Genomic DNA, 15,206 nt, shown 5'->3' on the forward strand with positions numbered 1-15,206 from the left:
TCAAGAAAGTCCTAACATATGCTGCCATGCTGGACAGACTTCAACGCATACCCTTCAGCATTCTTCTCCATGTCATACATGCTGCTTTCAGACCTTCCTCATCTGCCTGAGGCTTGATGCTGTTGCTGTCCAAATCTGAGGTCAGATTAGGCATCTTTAGCTGTGGTAATATTCCTCCATGGCTGCGACTGGGGCATGCTTGAATAGTCTTCCTTTTGACTGCATTAAGGGCTACTCTTTCCAGCGAATAGGAATCCTCCTCTTGCTGCATAGAACCCTTCATTGACTGCGGATTATATCACCTTTGAGGACTGCAGTTAGGGCAGCGTAGAGGCCTCTTGAGCTTGCGTATTAGAGGACTGCGTCTAGGGAGATGAGGCCTCCTATTTCCAGCATATAAGAGTCTTCTTAAACTGCGGATGTAGGGCAACATCTAGTGCGGAATAAGGTCAGCAGTTAGGGCGTGTATGGATCGTGACTAGGGCACGAACAAAACTGTGGCTAGGGCTCTTTTGAACGTGTAGGTCTCTCTCCTTAGGGCTGCGTATAGGTGCCTTTTAGGACAGCGGATAGGGTCTCTTCCTAGACCCTCCATGGCTGTGTATTACTGCTTTTTCATAGGGCAGCGTTAGGGCTTCCTTCACTATACTAGATCTCCCTTTCTTCCTGCGTCTAGGGCTTCTTCATTAGGGCAGCGTAGAGTCTAGGGCACTCCCTCTAGAGTAGGGCAATGTTATTCCTCAGGATCTCTTCTCTTACTAAAACCCAAAGACAAGTGGAGAGGAAGAGATCCCTAGTGTGTGTTGAAATGACTTGAAGGCCACCTCTATTTATACTAAAATGTTGAGCACAAGTGGCGTTTATTTGGTTGCTGGCCGATCTTGACGAATTGTCCCATAACACTAATAAATTCATATCTCCATGAATACTTATCGGAATCGGATGATTTTTAGATCAATCCTACACCTTTCGATGAGAAGGATCCAAGAAAAATATCAGTTTCCAACTTTCCATTAATAAGATGACCCACATGGATTTTGGCCCTAGTTGCCAATTTTAACAGGTCATCCCACACTTACATTATGTCACAGCCAGAGGACGTCGAGCACCTCCGAAGGACAATCCTGAAATTTTTGGAACCAGTGCTGAAGAAAACTTGGAAGTGGCAGATATAAAAAAGCCCAAGTCTGCTGAAACTGGTCCTGGAGATGCGACAACAGATGTCTTGCACGAGGCGTGTTTGATGTCGGCATTCCCAGATGATCTGCAAATGGATGCCTAAATAGATGCACCTGTTAACAAGGGACACAACCATACGAACATATACGGTCACTATTGGGGACAAAAATAATAAAAATAAAACAAAGTCACTTATAAAGTCATTATAAAGTACTTTATAATAAAATTTTATAAAGTTACAGAAAAAAGCATAATTATATAATAGATAAAATAAAATAATTTAAAAAAATAATAAAAATAATTTATATAAATAAATAAATAAAATAAAATTGAAAGGGAAATGGATAAACCCTGATTCCAAGATAATACTACCAATGAATTACATATGCTGAAGTGGCGTATGCAACAAGAAGAGAATTGTTTTCATTATGCTTTGGGGATATAACATCCCTTAACGGGGTGGTAACGTAACAAACATAATAATAAGTAATAATAGTTAATTAAAATGTGTAAAGGTGTCTCTTATCAAATACTCACATCTCTTCATGTGAAAGGCCACCCTGCCTAGTATTTATATTGGGCCCCCTCATTGTAACAGTCATCCTATTCATCTTATCAATATATGTGTTATCTACAATACAATTGTGTATTTAACATTTTAAGTACAAACAGCGACAGTATTTTCCTGTGATAAAATCTCCACATCTCTTGTGTACTATCTTGGATGTTGTGCATTGTTGAATGGTGTTGCTAATTTATGTTTTGGTCTAATGCTTAGTGCTCTGTGTAGTTAAAATTAACTAATTGAAATGAAACACTGATTCAACCCCCTCTCAGTGTTTCCAACATGAACATGCCAAAAGGCTCTAAGTATGAAAGTAGTGCTTGCCATAATATTGTTTTAATATTCCTGCCTTTTGCTTCGTTTTCTTAATGGCCCATGGAGAGATCTTTTAAATTTCTTTTCGTTCACGTACTTAATATTTGATCAATGAAATAGTCTTGGATTGGCATCAAACATCAACAACAATGTGCCTGGTTTTCTAGTTTATAACTTCATCAATTCATTTTCTTGCGGGGCTGTGAGAGCCCCACAACTACTGGGTTTATGTAACTGCAAGAAGTGGATCCTTTAGACATTTAACTTCATATTGCAGGTTTAATTTTGATTTTATACTTAAATCTTTTTACATGCTATAATGTACTTGCTTCTTTACTCTTTGCAGCGAAACCAAGCTCATTAGTGGGGAGACAATTCCTGAAGATTCTAGCAGGTGGATGTTAGAACTTAGCATGGGTGGTCACATTGTTTGTTTGTTTTAATTTTGTGTAACACTTCTTTTGACTATGATATGTTTGGACCATCTTTTGACAGAGGATGAGATGGCCTTTGATATGCTTTACTGTGTGGCATTTGAGCTGTTGGATGCACAGTGGCTTGCTAAGCGTGCTTCTTACATGGAATTCAATGTATAGAACATTCAGTTTGCTTATCATAACTATTCATTGTTTTACATAAGCTGCTTAGCTTTGATCTAATTCATTGTCTACTGAGAAACTTTTTTTTTTTCTATTCTGGCTTCTATCAGGAGGTTTTGAAAGCTACACAGGTACAGCTTGAGAGGGAACTCTCTTTGGAGGATGTTAGTTGTGTTCAAGATCTTCCAGCATACAATCTCCTGATTCAATAACCTCCGTTTTGGATTTTAATTTTCCTCCACTGGTGAATAACAACTTAATCAGCATTGTTATTTTTTCTGCACATAATCAACATTGTTATTTTTTCTGCACGTAATCAGCATTGTCATTTTTTCAGTACATAATGACACTGATAGCAAAGTTTTAATCCCTTTTGTCAACACATGGATACATATGCTTTTTGACACGACAGGGATCCTACTTTCATAGTCACATTACTTACTGTGGCCATTCCAAAGGCATATATTTATCTGTACATACACATAAACACCATAGATTCAATACTTGAAGGTTTACGAGGCATGAAAATCATGATGTTGGTTTTCTTGATATTTTGTATGATGGTACATTCGAGAGTATTTCTATTTCCTTGACTGCAAGAAACAAACTCATTGACCGGCATGCTTTCTGCCTGATCTGTTGTTTCGTGATAAACATCAATATATTAATGCAAAAACATGTGAGCAAACCATTGGTACGTTCTTGTGAATAAATATGTAAAACCGGCTCCAAATTGCAGTAGCACACTGATTAAATGAAGGAAGGTGAATGTGGACAACTACTGGTTAACCCTACAAAAGAGAACTTGTTGTAGCTCACTTACAGGTAAGTAGGTTCTATGTGCTTAACAATTACTCATTATATTCCTATCTTGATAATTAGTATTATCACATCATCTTCTTACCCCAAGACCTTTGCTAGCGTTTAGCTTCCGAGTCCATATTGCAATGGTGTACCTATGACTCGGAGTAGGGCATAATTCGGCCCCTGGAGTATTGATTTTTGACTGTAAACACTGCCCACTGTTTTGAACTGCACTAAAAGGATTGCACATATGTGATCTAGATTCTATCAAGGAGTTCCAACTAAGAGCCGCTGATATATAATAACTATAATAATTGATTGAATATTCAATAAATAAACTAATATTGATTATATGATGTGTTGATTATATTACATACTCTATTGTGATAAATTCATAGAGATCTTTGATCAGTTTGATTGACTTTATATCTCATATTAGCAACGCTGAGGGAAAAAATACCAGCAAAGAGAGACATTCATTGACATGTTGAATGTATTGAGATTAATGTGGCAGGTCTTTTTCTGTTGTGGGTAAAAAGACACATGATATGTAAGCATAGGACAATATCTGAAACACTTGAAAATGATATTGATTTTTTATTACTAAAAAGCTGTCTTTGTGACCACATTATCTATACTTTGAAGCTTGAGGTGCATGTCTTTGTTTCTATATTGACTTTACTTGCAATATATTACGAATTTGTATTTTTATATATTTGTAACAACTATATAGAGTTTATTGTAGAAGGATGAGGGTACACCTAGCGAAGCGGATTTTTGTTGACAAATATTACAGGGAAACCAAGGTTTTGATGAAAATTAACTAGTGATATTAAATGAATATCAGCCCATGATATGGGTTATTGTTTTCCAAATGAAGATGACTTAAAGGGCAAATTATAACACAATTAGGAGGGATTTGGTATAAAGAATATCCTAGGAAGTTATTTATAACTATTTCCAGAATGGATTGCATTTTGAAATTAATGTTTTATTTATTTAGTATTAAATAAGGTATTATATAAAATAAGTTTTATAATCTATTATGAAATTGAGTTTTACAATGCCTCATTCCAATATATAAAACTAGATGGTGCTTTTTCTTTATTTCAAATTTTCACCAATAGTTTTTGATATTCTTAATTATTTGTTTACTCTACCATCTTTCAATATTTCTGTAGTCTAACCAGTATTATATTAAAAATATTTTATAATTTATAGGAAATTGACTCGTTTCATAGTGTCCCGTTTCTGCATATTAAACTAGATGGTGCCCTTTTTCTATTTGAAAATTTCACCAATATTATTGCCATTCTTAAATATTTGTTTACTCTATTATAACAACCTAGCTGGTAATTGGCTTGATCTTGCCATGCAATTACTTCATGTATTTTGAATTTTGAAAATCAAAATGTGCTAAGGGACATGGATTCCAAAGAGGTTGAGGGGGCTCAATTACTTGGGATATTTAGTTTACTTGCTAAAAGAAGAAACTAGACAGTGTGGATAACCATTGAAGGTTGGTTGTTGAACCTTAAATGCACTGGAATGGTGTTTTAAATGAGACTAGTGTTGAAAATTTATGCGCTGCAAACAACGGACACGACCCATGTTGGCTTGGGAACTGCAAAGGATAGCAAAAGGGAAAAATAATTAATGTAAAACAATTATGTGTGCAGTTGGAAAACACCTAGGAGGTCAACTTGGGAGAGAGATCGCGTACAAGATGGTTGTAGGAAAGGGAGAGCATAGTGCGGGGATACACACACATATAGGGAGAAGGGGGAATTCTGTGAGAGTTTAGAACAACGCAGAGAGAGAATGTGCATAGCAACGGTTGAGTTTTGAGGAAGGATTCTCTGCACCGTGCGAAAAGAGGAGAATGCGTAGGAGTTGTTGGGAACAACTGTGAAGAACTTTCCAAGTGTGCTGAGGAAGGCATCAAGTGCACATTGTGGATGGTAGAGGCATGGAGAATGCCTGAATAGCAAGAATCAGTGACACCTACAGCAGAGTGGAAGACAATGGCTTCTTTTACCACTCTTAGATGACTATCATACCTTAGGTTGAGCAATAGGAGTACAGGAGGAATTCTCCTCTAGGTGAGGGTAAATCTCAAGACACCTCAGGGGGTTGGATGGTGGAGATAGCATTCTTAGGAGTCCCTTGACCACCTAGGGTAGCGGTTAGCCCTTGGAATCCTCGCGAGGTAATTTTGGAGTCTCCTTTGCTTGTTTATTTGGTTTTGGAAGTGAATTCTTGATTCCCTTTACCAGGTGGAACCACTGTGTTGCAAGCTGCTAGGGTGGAGGTGAAGCCTCTAGACTTCCTAGAATGTGTGTGCGCTATTGGATAGCTAAGAGTCGTTGAAATTTTTGATTTGGGGTAGCATCAGATGTGCTCTAGGCCTCAAAGTTTGCAGGGAGGCTTGGGCACATGCATTCCAAAGAACCCAGAAACCGTTTTGTGAAACTCCACCCAGAGACGATTATATTAAAATAATCAATATTTTTAATGGGGTTCCTAAGTCTAAACTTATGAAAATTAAAATATTAATGGGTATTAATCTAATTGTGGGTGAATCTTCTAGACAAAGACGAAGATCAAGTCAAAATGATTTGAGCCTTTGATTAGCCTAGTTAATCTAGGTCATTAGTTGTCCAACATGATGATATAAGAAGGGGCTTGAGAGTCATTTGGAAAACACACTGAGAGATCAAGAAAATTAATTTTCTGGAGTGAGAAGTTTTCAGGAGGAGAACGACACCTAGAGAAAGGCTGATGCTGACCCACGTAGTGTTGACGCAGAGGCAACATAGTCCTCAAGGGGAAGTCGAGTTTCCTGCTAAGGGAAGTCGAGTTTCTGTTGCTGGGAGTCAGGGTGTGATTTCGGGAGCCAGAAGCTCGATTTTCTCAGCCAACAGAGGATCCAGAAGAGGGGCAATGTAATACCCAACAGGGGTGATGTAGAAACTGCCGGGGTGGACGTAGTTTTGCACAGAGGCCATGCAAAGGGTGACACAGAGCCTCCAGTTCAGCGGGATCAGGGACTGATTCTCCTAGTGACAAGGCGAGATCATCTCACTAATCGTTTGTCCAGTATTCTCTCTGTATTAGATTGTTAGTTGAGCATCCTAAAATTGTACTCAGATTTTCTCCTGCATAATAATAAAACCCTCTGAGTTGCTGCACTCATTTTCCCGCATTAGGTTTTTCCAGGGACATTTGTCCAAAAATAATGGTGTCTTATGTCTTTGTATTTCCTTGCTCAGCTTCTATGTTTCATAATCATATTTAATTAGGTGTAGGCCGCTTCAATAATTTACTTCAATGTTTCAAGAAGAAATTTGAAATAAGTTTGTAATGTAATTTACAATCTAGGTGAAGGAGATTCAGTTGGTTGCAGTAGGATTCCTGAGATTGTTAGATCTAGGAATTTTCACATGGTATCAGAGGTGTTGATGTGAAACATGAAGAACAGATCTAGCATTGAAGCAAGAGCCAACTTGCTGCAACAAACAAGAGTTCGAATCTCTTGAGGGATTGCGCAGTTCTAGCCAGGAGGGCGATATTTTCGAGGTTTTCTCTCTCTGAGTGAGCCGACGGAGAGGTAAGACTATCAAATCGAGAATTTGCCAAGGAAGAGGGAGCCACGCAGAGCCTTAGTGCAGAGCTAGACGGACGTAATTTTCTGCAAGCCGAGTGCTAGGTAGAAAAGTCGTTGGAAGAAGAAAGCAGATCACATAGTGAGGGAATACTTCCTTAATGATTTCTTACTGAGGAAATGAATATTTCTCATTTGCTAGGCAACAGATTTACCAGCTCCATTAGGGAGTGCATAAGCCAACCTAGAAGCTACACAATAGGGAGAAAGAGGGAGTTGTTCGATATTTTTCGGAAGATATGGCAACCAGTGGCTTGAGGGGTCAGGACAAGTTGGATGGGGCTTCCAACTACGTCATCTGGAACGCTAGAATGTCTTTCCTTCTAAATGAGCATGCCCGTAAAAAGTATGTTGATAGCGTGGTAGTTGAACTCGCTTATGCAAATCTGCTAAAGAAGTACAAGGATGAGATGGCAAAGGCCAAGAGGATGATCCTGGATGGAGTCAAAGATCATGTGGTGTGGCATTTTGCTAGCAGAGCGACTGATAATGAGATGTGGTATGCCTTGGCCACATTATATCAGGGATCTTCTGAGCAACGAAAGATATACTTAGAGCAGAAGCTGAAATTTGCTCAGATGTAGAAGGGAGAGCGTGTGGATCCATTCCTCATGAAGCTGAAGGAGACCCATGATGAGTTGTTAGCTGAGGGGCATACACCTTAGGATTCAAAGTTAGTGAGACTTGATCTAAATTTTGTCTTGGATGAATGGAAAGTTCTCGTCCAGAATATGCTGGGCAGAGTAGCATTGCCAAATTGGGACGAGATGTGGGCAGCTCTGAAACAAGAAGAGCTGAGGAGAGACCTGGTCAAGGTTAAACTTGATGGAAGCAACAACAATAGTGGGTCAACAAAGTAGAGGAGGAGGATAATACAACCCTTGCAGAAAAGGGATCACAGGGGAAATAATGATGTCTCCAAGGTGAAATGTTTTAGATGTGGCGAGATGGGGCACTATGCATCCCAATGTCATTTGAAGAAAAATGATAAGGATGAGAAGCACGATCCTAAGGTTGCAACTGCTAAGATTGATCATCCTTTGAAGAAAAATGATAAGGATGAGAAGCACGATCCTAAGGTTGCAACAGCAAAGATTGATTATCCTTTGAAGAAAAATGGTAAGGATGAGAAGCACGATCCTAAGGTTGCAACTGCAAAGATTGAGCAAGAGGAGGAGTTCGCTATGACAACCAAGATAACTCCAGGAGGGAGGTGGGATGATATTGAATTGTAGTTCGATAGAGCTACAAATGGGCGTGATCCTTGAGGAGCCCACCTCTTGGATCATTACTTTGCTACAAGAGGCCATGATCAATAGTAGCAGGATGGAGGATTTTTTAGTCGGTGCCATGGAGTGTTGATTCGAAAGATGCAATAGTTAGTAGCGCCAGAACATGAGCAACGTAGAGAAGAGAGGCAATAGTGCGTGGAGGCACAGTGCAAAGTTTCAGTAACACAGTGGCTTCAAAAGACAATGTGGGACTAGCAGCAGTCAAGATTTGCGAACCGAGGTGTATCCACTGGATACTTGTCCAGTTTTTGGGTGTTTTCAATTGCTTCTCTTAGCAACTGAGTTGCAGTACAGATGCAATGTTAGAAGTGGAAGTGCCAGCAGCATAGAAGATGGAACATTTGAGAGGGAGCTGTAGTGTCAAAGGCAACAATACAATTACAACAACAACAACAACAACAAAAATGCAGTAGTTGGTGTACAACATGTCAGACATTAGCAGTGCAGAGGACAATGCTTCAGAGTCGGAGCAGTATGCAACAACAGTGTATTGCTAGAGCACATTCCTCACTAAGAGCGAGTGTTGATTTGGAGTAGCATCAAATGTGCTCAGACCTCAACGTTTACATGGAGGCTTGGGCACATGCATTTGAAAGAACCTAGAAACCGTTTTAGGAAATTCCATCCAGAGACATTTAAAATAATTAATATTTTTAATTAGGTTCCTAAGTCTAAATTTAGGAAAATTAAAATATTTATGAGTGTTAATCCAATTGCGGGTGAATCTTCTAGATAAAGATGAAGATCAAGTCAAAATGATTTGAGATTTTATTAGCATTATGAAACTTTTGAGATCTAAAATGGGCCTTCTAAGAAAAATGTACAACTAAAATAAACTTTATAAGAACCAATAGGATTCAAGATGATGATGTCAACAATGGGGGATGATTCATCATTTTTGGTGTAAAAAAGTAAAACTATTAAAAAAATAAAATAATAAAACTATTTTTTTCAACTCATATTTTTAACTTATCTCCCTAAAGTTTTACTCAAATTTCAAGTGGGAGTACTCGTTGGACGCAAAATTTAATTCCTCATCCAAGGAGTACCCATGTTATAAACTTTTGATGGATCCTGCTACATGAAAAATAAGAAATACGTGAAAAAACGTGATTGCAATAACATTTTTCATGCATTTCTCATTTTTCGTGTAGTAGGGTCCATCTAAAGTATGAAACATGGGTACTCGGATGAGGAATTAAATTTTACATCCAATGAGTGTTTGCGCTCTAAATTTGAGTAAACCCATAGGGAGATAAGTTGAAAATATGAGTTGAAAAAATAGTTTATTTTATTTTATTATTTATTTATTTATTTATTTTTAATTAATTAATTTATTTTTTTTCCTCTAAAATTTGATGATGTAATATAATATATTTTTAGAATTTCCATTAGAGGCCCATTTAGACCTCAAAATTCCCCTAATGGAGTTAATTTAGGCCGTTGGTTGTCCAACAAGAAGATATAAGAAGGGGCTTGAGGGTCATTTGGAAAACAGACTAAGAGATCAAGAAAATCGATTTTTTGAAGTGAGAAGTTCTCAAGAGGAAAAACAATTGAGGAGACTTCTTGCAGTAGAAGAAGGAATTTCTAGAGAGTATGAGGTAGAGGGAGGACAAAAAGACACCTAGAGAAAGGTTGATGCTGGCCCACATAGTGTTGATGCAGAGGAAACATAGTCCTTGAGGGGAAGTCGAGTTTCCTGCTAGGGATGTTGAGTTTCAGTTGCCGGGAGTCGGGGCGTGAGTCTAGGAGGCAAGAGCTCAATTTTCTCAGCCAACGACGGATCAAGAAGAGGGGCAATGTAATACCCAGTAGGGGTGATGTAGAAATTGCCGGGAGTGAAGCAGTTCTGCATAGAGGCCACAGAGAGGGTGACACAGGGCCTCTAGTTCAACAAGTTAAGTCACTGATTCTCCCAGTGACAAGGTAATATCATCTCACTAATATTCTGTCTAGTATTCTCTCTGTATCAGATTACTAGTTGAGGATCCTAGAATTGTACTCTGATTTTCTCCTGCATAATAATAAAACCCTTTGAGCTGCTGCACCGGTTTTCCTGCATTGGGTTTTTCCGGGGACACTTGTCCAAAAATAAAGATGTCCTATGTGTTTGTATTTCCTTGCTCAACTTCTATGTTTCAAAATCATATTTAATTTGGTGTAGGCTGCTTCAGTGATTTACTTCAATGTTTCAAGAAGAAATCTAAAATAAGTTTGTATTGTAATTTACGATCTAGGTGAAGTAGATTCAGCGGGTTGTAGTAGGATTCTTGAGATTGTTAGATCTAGGAATTTTCACATGGTATCGGAGGTGTTGATGTGAAACAGGAAGAGCAGATCTAGCACTGAAGCAAGGGAAACTTGCTGCAAAAGCAAGAGTTCGAATCCCCTGAGGGATTGCGCAGTTCTAGCCAGGAGGGCTATACTTTCGAGGTTGTCTCTCTCTGAGTGAGCTGACAAAGAGGTAAGATTGTCTGACTGAGAATTTACTAAGGAAGAGGGAGCCACACAGAGCTAGAGGGGCGTAATTTTCTGCGAGCGGAGTGTTGGGCAGAAATGTTGTCGGTAGAAGAAAGCAGATTGCATAATGAGGGAATACTTTCTTAATGATTTCTTGCTAAGGAAAGCAATATTTCTCATTTGCTGGGCAACAAACTTACCAACTTCATTAAGGAGTGCATAAGCTAGCCTAGAAGCTATGCAATAGGGAGAAAGAGGGAGTTGTTCGACATTTTCGGAGGATATGGAAACCAGTGGCTTGAGGGATGAGGACAGGTTGGACGGGGCTTCCAAATACGTCATCTGGAAGGCTAGAATGTCTTTCCTTCTAAATGAGCATGCCCTCAAGACGTATGTTGATAGCGTGGTAGCTAAACTTGTAGATGCAGATCCGCTAAAAAAGTACAAGGATGAGATGGCAAAGGCGAAGAGGATGATCCTGGGTGGAGTCAAAGATTCGAGTAGTGAAAGATGTACTTAGATCAGAAGCTGATATCTGCTCAGATGCAAAAGGGAGAGCGTGTAGATCCATTCCTCATGAAGATGAAGGAGACTCATGATGAGATGTTAGCTGCAGGGCACACACCTTAGCAATCAGAGTTAGTGAGACTTGCTCTAAATTTTGTCTCAGATGAATGACAAGTCTTTGTCCAGAGTATGATGGGCAACACAACATTGCCAAATTGGGACGAGATGTGGGCAACTCTAAAACAAGAAGAGCTAAGGAGAGACCTGGTCAAGGTCAAACTTGATGGAACCAACAACAATAGGGGGTCGAAGCCCAAAGTAGAGGAGGAGGATAATACAACCCTTGCATCAAAGGGACAATAGGGGCGACAAAGACGAAAGAAGGATGTCTCCAAGGTGAAATGTATCAGATGTGGCGAGATGGGCCACTATGCATCCTAGTGTCCTTTGAAAAAAAATGACAAGGATGAGAACACGATCCTAAGGTTGCAACCACAAAGATTGAGCAGGAGGAGTTCTCCATGACGACCAAGACACCTCCAGGAGGGAGGTGGGCTAATGTTGAATTATAGTTCGATAGAGCTACAAATGGGCATGATCCTTGAGGAGCCGACCTCTTTGATCATTATCTTGCTACGGGAGCCCATGATCAGTGGTAGCGAGATGAAGGAGTTTTCAGTCGGTGCCATGGAGTGTTGATTCAAAAGATGCAGTAGTTAGTAGCACCAGAACGTGAGAAACGTAGAGCAGAGAGACAATAGTGCATGGAGGCGCAGTGCAGAGCTTCAACAATGCAGTGGCTGCAGAAGACAACGTGGGACTAGCAATAGTTAGGATTTCAGCACTGATGTGTATCCACCGGATACTTGTCCTTTTTTGGGTGTTTTCTGTTGCTTCTATCAGCAACTGAGTTGCAGAACGGATGAAATGTTAGTAGTGGAAATGCTATCAGCATAATAAATGCATCATTTGAGAGTGAGCTGTAGTACAGATGTAGCATTGGCAGTGGTAGTGTCAAAGGCACCAGTATAGTGGCAAAAACAACGTAGTAGTTGGTGGACAACATGTTAGACATCAACAATGCAGAGGATGATTCTTCAGAGTCAGAGCAGTATGCAACAATAGTATATTGCTAGAGCACATTTCTCGCTAAGAGGGAATGTTGATTTGGGGTAGCATCAGATGTTCTCTAGGCTTGAAAGTTTACATGGAGGCTTGGGTGAATGCATTCCAAAGAACCTAGAAACCGTTTTGTGAAATTCCACCCAGAGACGATTATATTAAAATAATTAATATTTTTAATGGGGTTCCTAAGTCTAAAATTAGGAAAATTAAAATATTAATGCATATAAAATAATTGTGGGTGAATCTTCTAGATAAAGACGAACATCCAGTCAAAATGATCTGAGCCTTTGATTAACATTAGGGGACTTTTAAGGTCTAAAATGGGTCTTCTAAGATAAATGTACAACCAAAATGAACTTTCTAAGAACCAATAGGATTTAAGATGATGATGTCAACCATGGGGGATGATTCATCATTTTTGGAGTAAAAAGGAAAAACATTAAAAAAATAATAAAATAGTAAACTACGTTTTCAACTCGTATTTTTAACTTATCTCTCTAAGGTTTTACTCAAATTTCAAGTGGAAGTACTTGTTGGATGCAAAATTTATTTCCTCATCGAAGGAGTACCCATGTTTTATACTTTTGATGGACCTTGCTACACGAAAAATGAGAAATACATGAAACATCGTGATTGCAATAACATTTTTCATGTATTTCTCATTTTTTGTGTAGTCAGGTCCGTCAAAAGTATGAAACATGGGTACTCCTTGGATGAGGAATCAAATTTTGCTTCCAACGAGTGCTTCTGCTCGAAATTTGAGTAATCCTAAACTTGAAAATACGAGTTGAAAAAATAGTTATTTCTTTTTTTCCCTTTGAAATTTGATGATGTAATTTAATCTTATTTTATTATTTCCAGTATGATTTTATAATTTCCTTAGGAGGCCCATTTTAAACCTCAAAATTCCCCTAATGGACTTAAACTAGGCTGTTGGTTGTCCAACAGAAAGATATAAGAAGGGGCTTGAGGGTCATTTGGAAAATACATTGAGAGATCAAGATAATCGATTTTTTGAAGTGAGAAGTTCTCAGGAGGAAAAATTGATTGAGGGGATTCCTTGCAGTAGAGGGGCAGTAAGAATCTAGAAGAAGGAATTTTCGGAGAGTACAAGGTAGAGGGAGGATAGAAAGACACCCAATGAAACGCTGACATTGGCACACACAGTGTTGACGCATAGGAAACATAGTCCTTGAGGGGAAGTCGAGTTTCGTGCTAAGGGAAGTAGAGTTTCAGTTGTTGCAAGCCGAGGTGTGAGTCCGGTAGGAAGAAACTCGATTTTCTCAGCCAACAGAGGATCCCGAAGAGGGGCAACGTAATACCCAGCAGGGGTGATGCAGAAATTGTCGGGAGTGACGCAGTTCTGCACAAAGGCCATGTAGAGGGTGACACCGAGCCTCTAGTTTAGTAGGATCAGCCATTTATCTCCCAATGACAAGGTGAGATCATCTCACTAATCTCTTGTCTAGTATTCTCTCTGTATTAGATTGCTAGTTGAGATCATGTCACTAATATTTTGTCCAATATTCTCTTATTTCAGTCATTATAGGGTGGCAGGGAGGTGCTAGGTAGGTGTATGAAGTCACCTACAGGTTGGGGTCTATGAACACTTCAGGGTGGTAGGGTGGTGCTAGGGCAAGTTGTGGCTTGCTAGGGTGTTGGGGCATCCATTCAGTTGATTATTTTCAGTTGGGCATTGGGGCGTCCTGTTATAGACATTTTTGGGCCCTACAACCCCAAGCATGAAATGTCCATAAACTAAGGGCTCCTAAGTCCCTAAAAGTGTTGTTCTAACCCCTAAAGGAACAAGGTCAACAGATTACAGCTTCTCCCAGAAGTTCTCCATGAAAAAATGCTCAGAATTGGTCAAAACAGGATCATTTCAGCTGCTCCACTGGCTAAGTCCGTTGCATCTCACCTAAATACACTGTGTGGGTGCGTTGCATTTCAAAAATCCCTTCTGTGGGGTGTGATGGGCGAGAAATGACAAATGGCAGTGTCATTCCGCGAGGTGGAGAGGCAATGGAAGCTTCCAGAATCTTCTCCTGTGACACTTGCCTCACTGAATTCGACCAAGGATGAGTAAGAGACCATCAATCTCCAAGTGGAAGCAAGAACTATCAGAGGGAGGACACTAATCAAATCACAAGCTGACTCATCCCCCTTACAGATATCTATATATGGATCCCTCATCCCAGAGATCCAGAGGCTGGAATTTTGCATATTGTAAGGAATTGTTGTTGGTTTCTTGAGACAAACATCAGATTGTTGGGTGATCTAAGCTTTGTTTGAGGTGAAGAGGGGCTTCTTTGCTGGGAGGTTGATGCTGGGTCAGAACAACTGGTTGTAACTCCTCTTGGCTCTTTTCTTGTTTATCAATAAAAGCTATTCGAGTTTTCCTCCATGCTTTTGTGTCATTGATGTTTGCTACATTTGTATGGTCAATTTACATCTGATCCTAGATTGTTTATGATTATAGATCCATGTCTTTGTATAGTGCTATGCTTCTGTGATCTTACAGGTACTTTGTGAAGCTGGGCATGCAAGGGAGCAGGTAGCTGAGGACTATCAAAGAAGAGAGGGATCAAATCAGGAGATTAGCGCAAGACAGAGGTTGGTCTTTCTGTTCCTCTCTATCTATAATTCATAAAGGAAAAACGAAAGTAGCTTTTCTCTGTTTGTTTCTAAGGCAG

General features: G+C 39.4%; 1 protein-coding gene across 3 annotated transcripts in view; it reads left to right on the top strand.

Annotated features, from left to right (window-relative positions):
- Nucleotides 1–3,355, top strand: part of LOC149164151 (uncharacterized) — a 193,603-nt gene extending 190,248 nt beyond the window's left edge. For all 3 annotated transcript variants that reach the window (XM_089431960.1, XM_089431959.1, XM_089431958.1), the window contains 3 exons: nucleotides 2,406–2,453; nucleotides 2,555–2,649; nucleotides 2,769–3,355. In XM_089431960.1, the coding sequence (XP_089288086.1) occupies nucleotides 2,406–2,453; nucleotides 2,555–2,649; nucleotides 2,769–2,870 (245 nt within the window). In that variant the 3' untranslated portion in view covers nucleotides 2,871–3,355. The remainder of the gene's footprint in view (nucleotides 1–2,405; nucleotides 2,454–2,554; nucleotides 2,650–2,768) is intronic.
- Nucleotides 3,356–15,206: the final 11,851 nt, after the last annotated feature.

The sequence above is a fragment of the Pinus tabuliformis genome, chromosome 5_1 (assembly GCF_031772625.1).
Source record: "Pinus tabuliformis cultivar Carrire ecotype Pingquan chromosome 5_1, CPIR1, whole genome shotgun sequence".
NCBI classification, from domain to species: Eukaryota; Viridiplantae; Streptophyta; class Pinopsida; order Pinales; family Pinaceae; genus Pinus; species Pinus tabuliformis.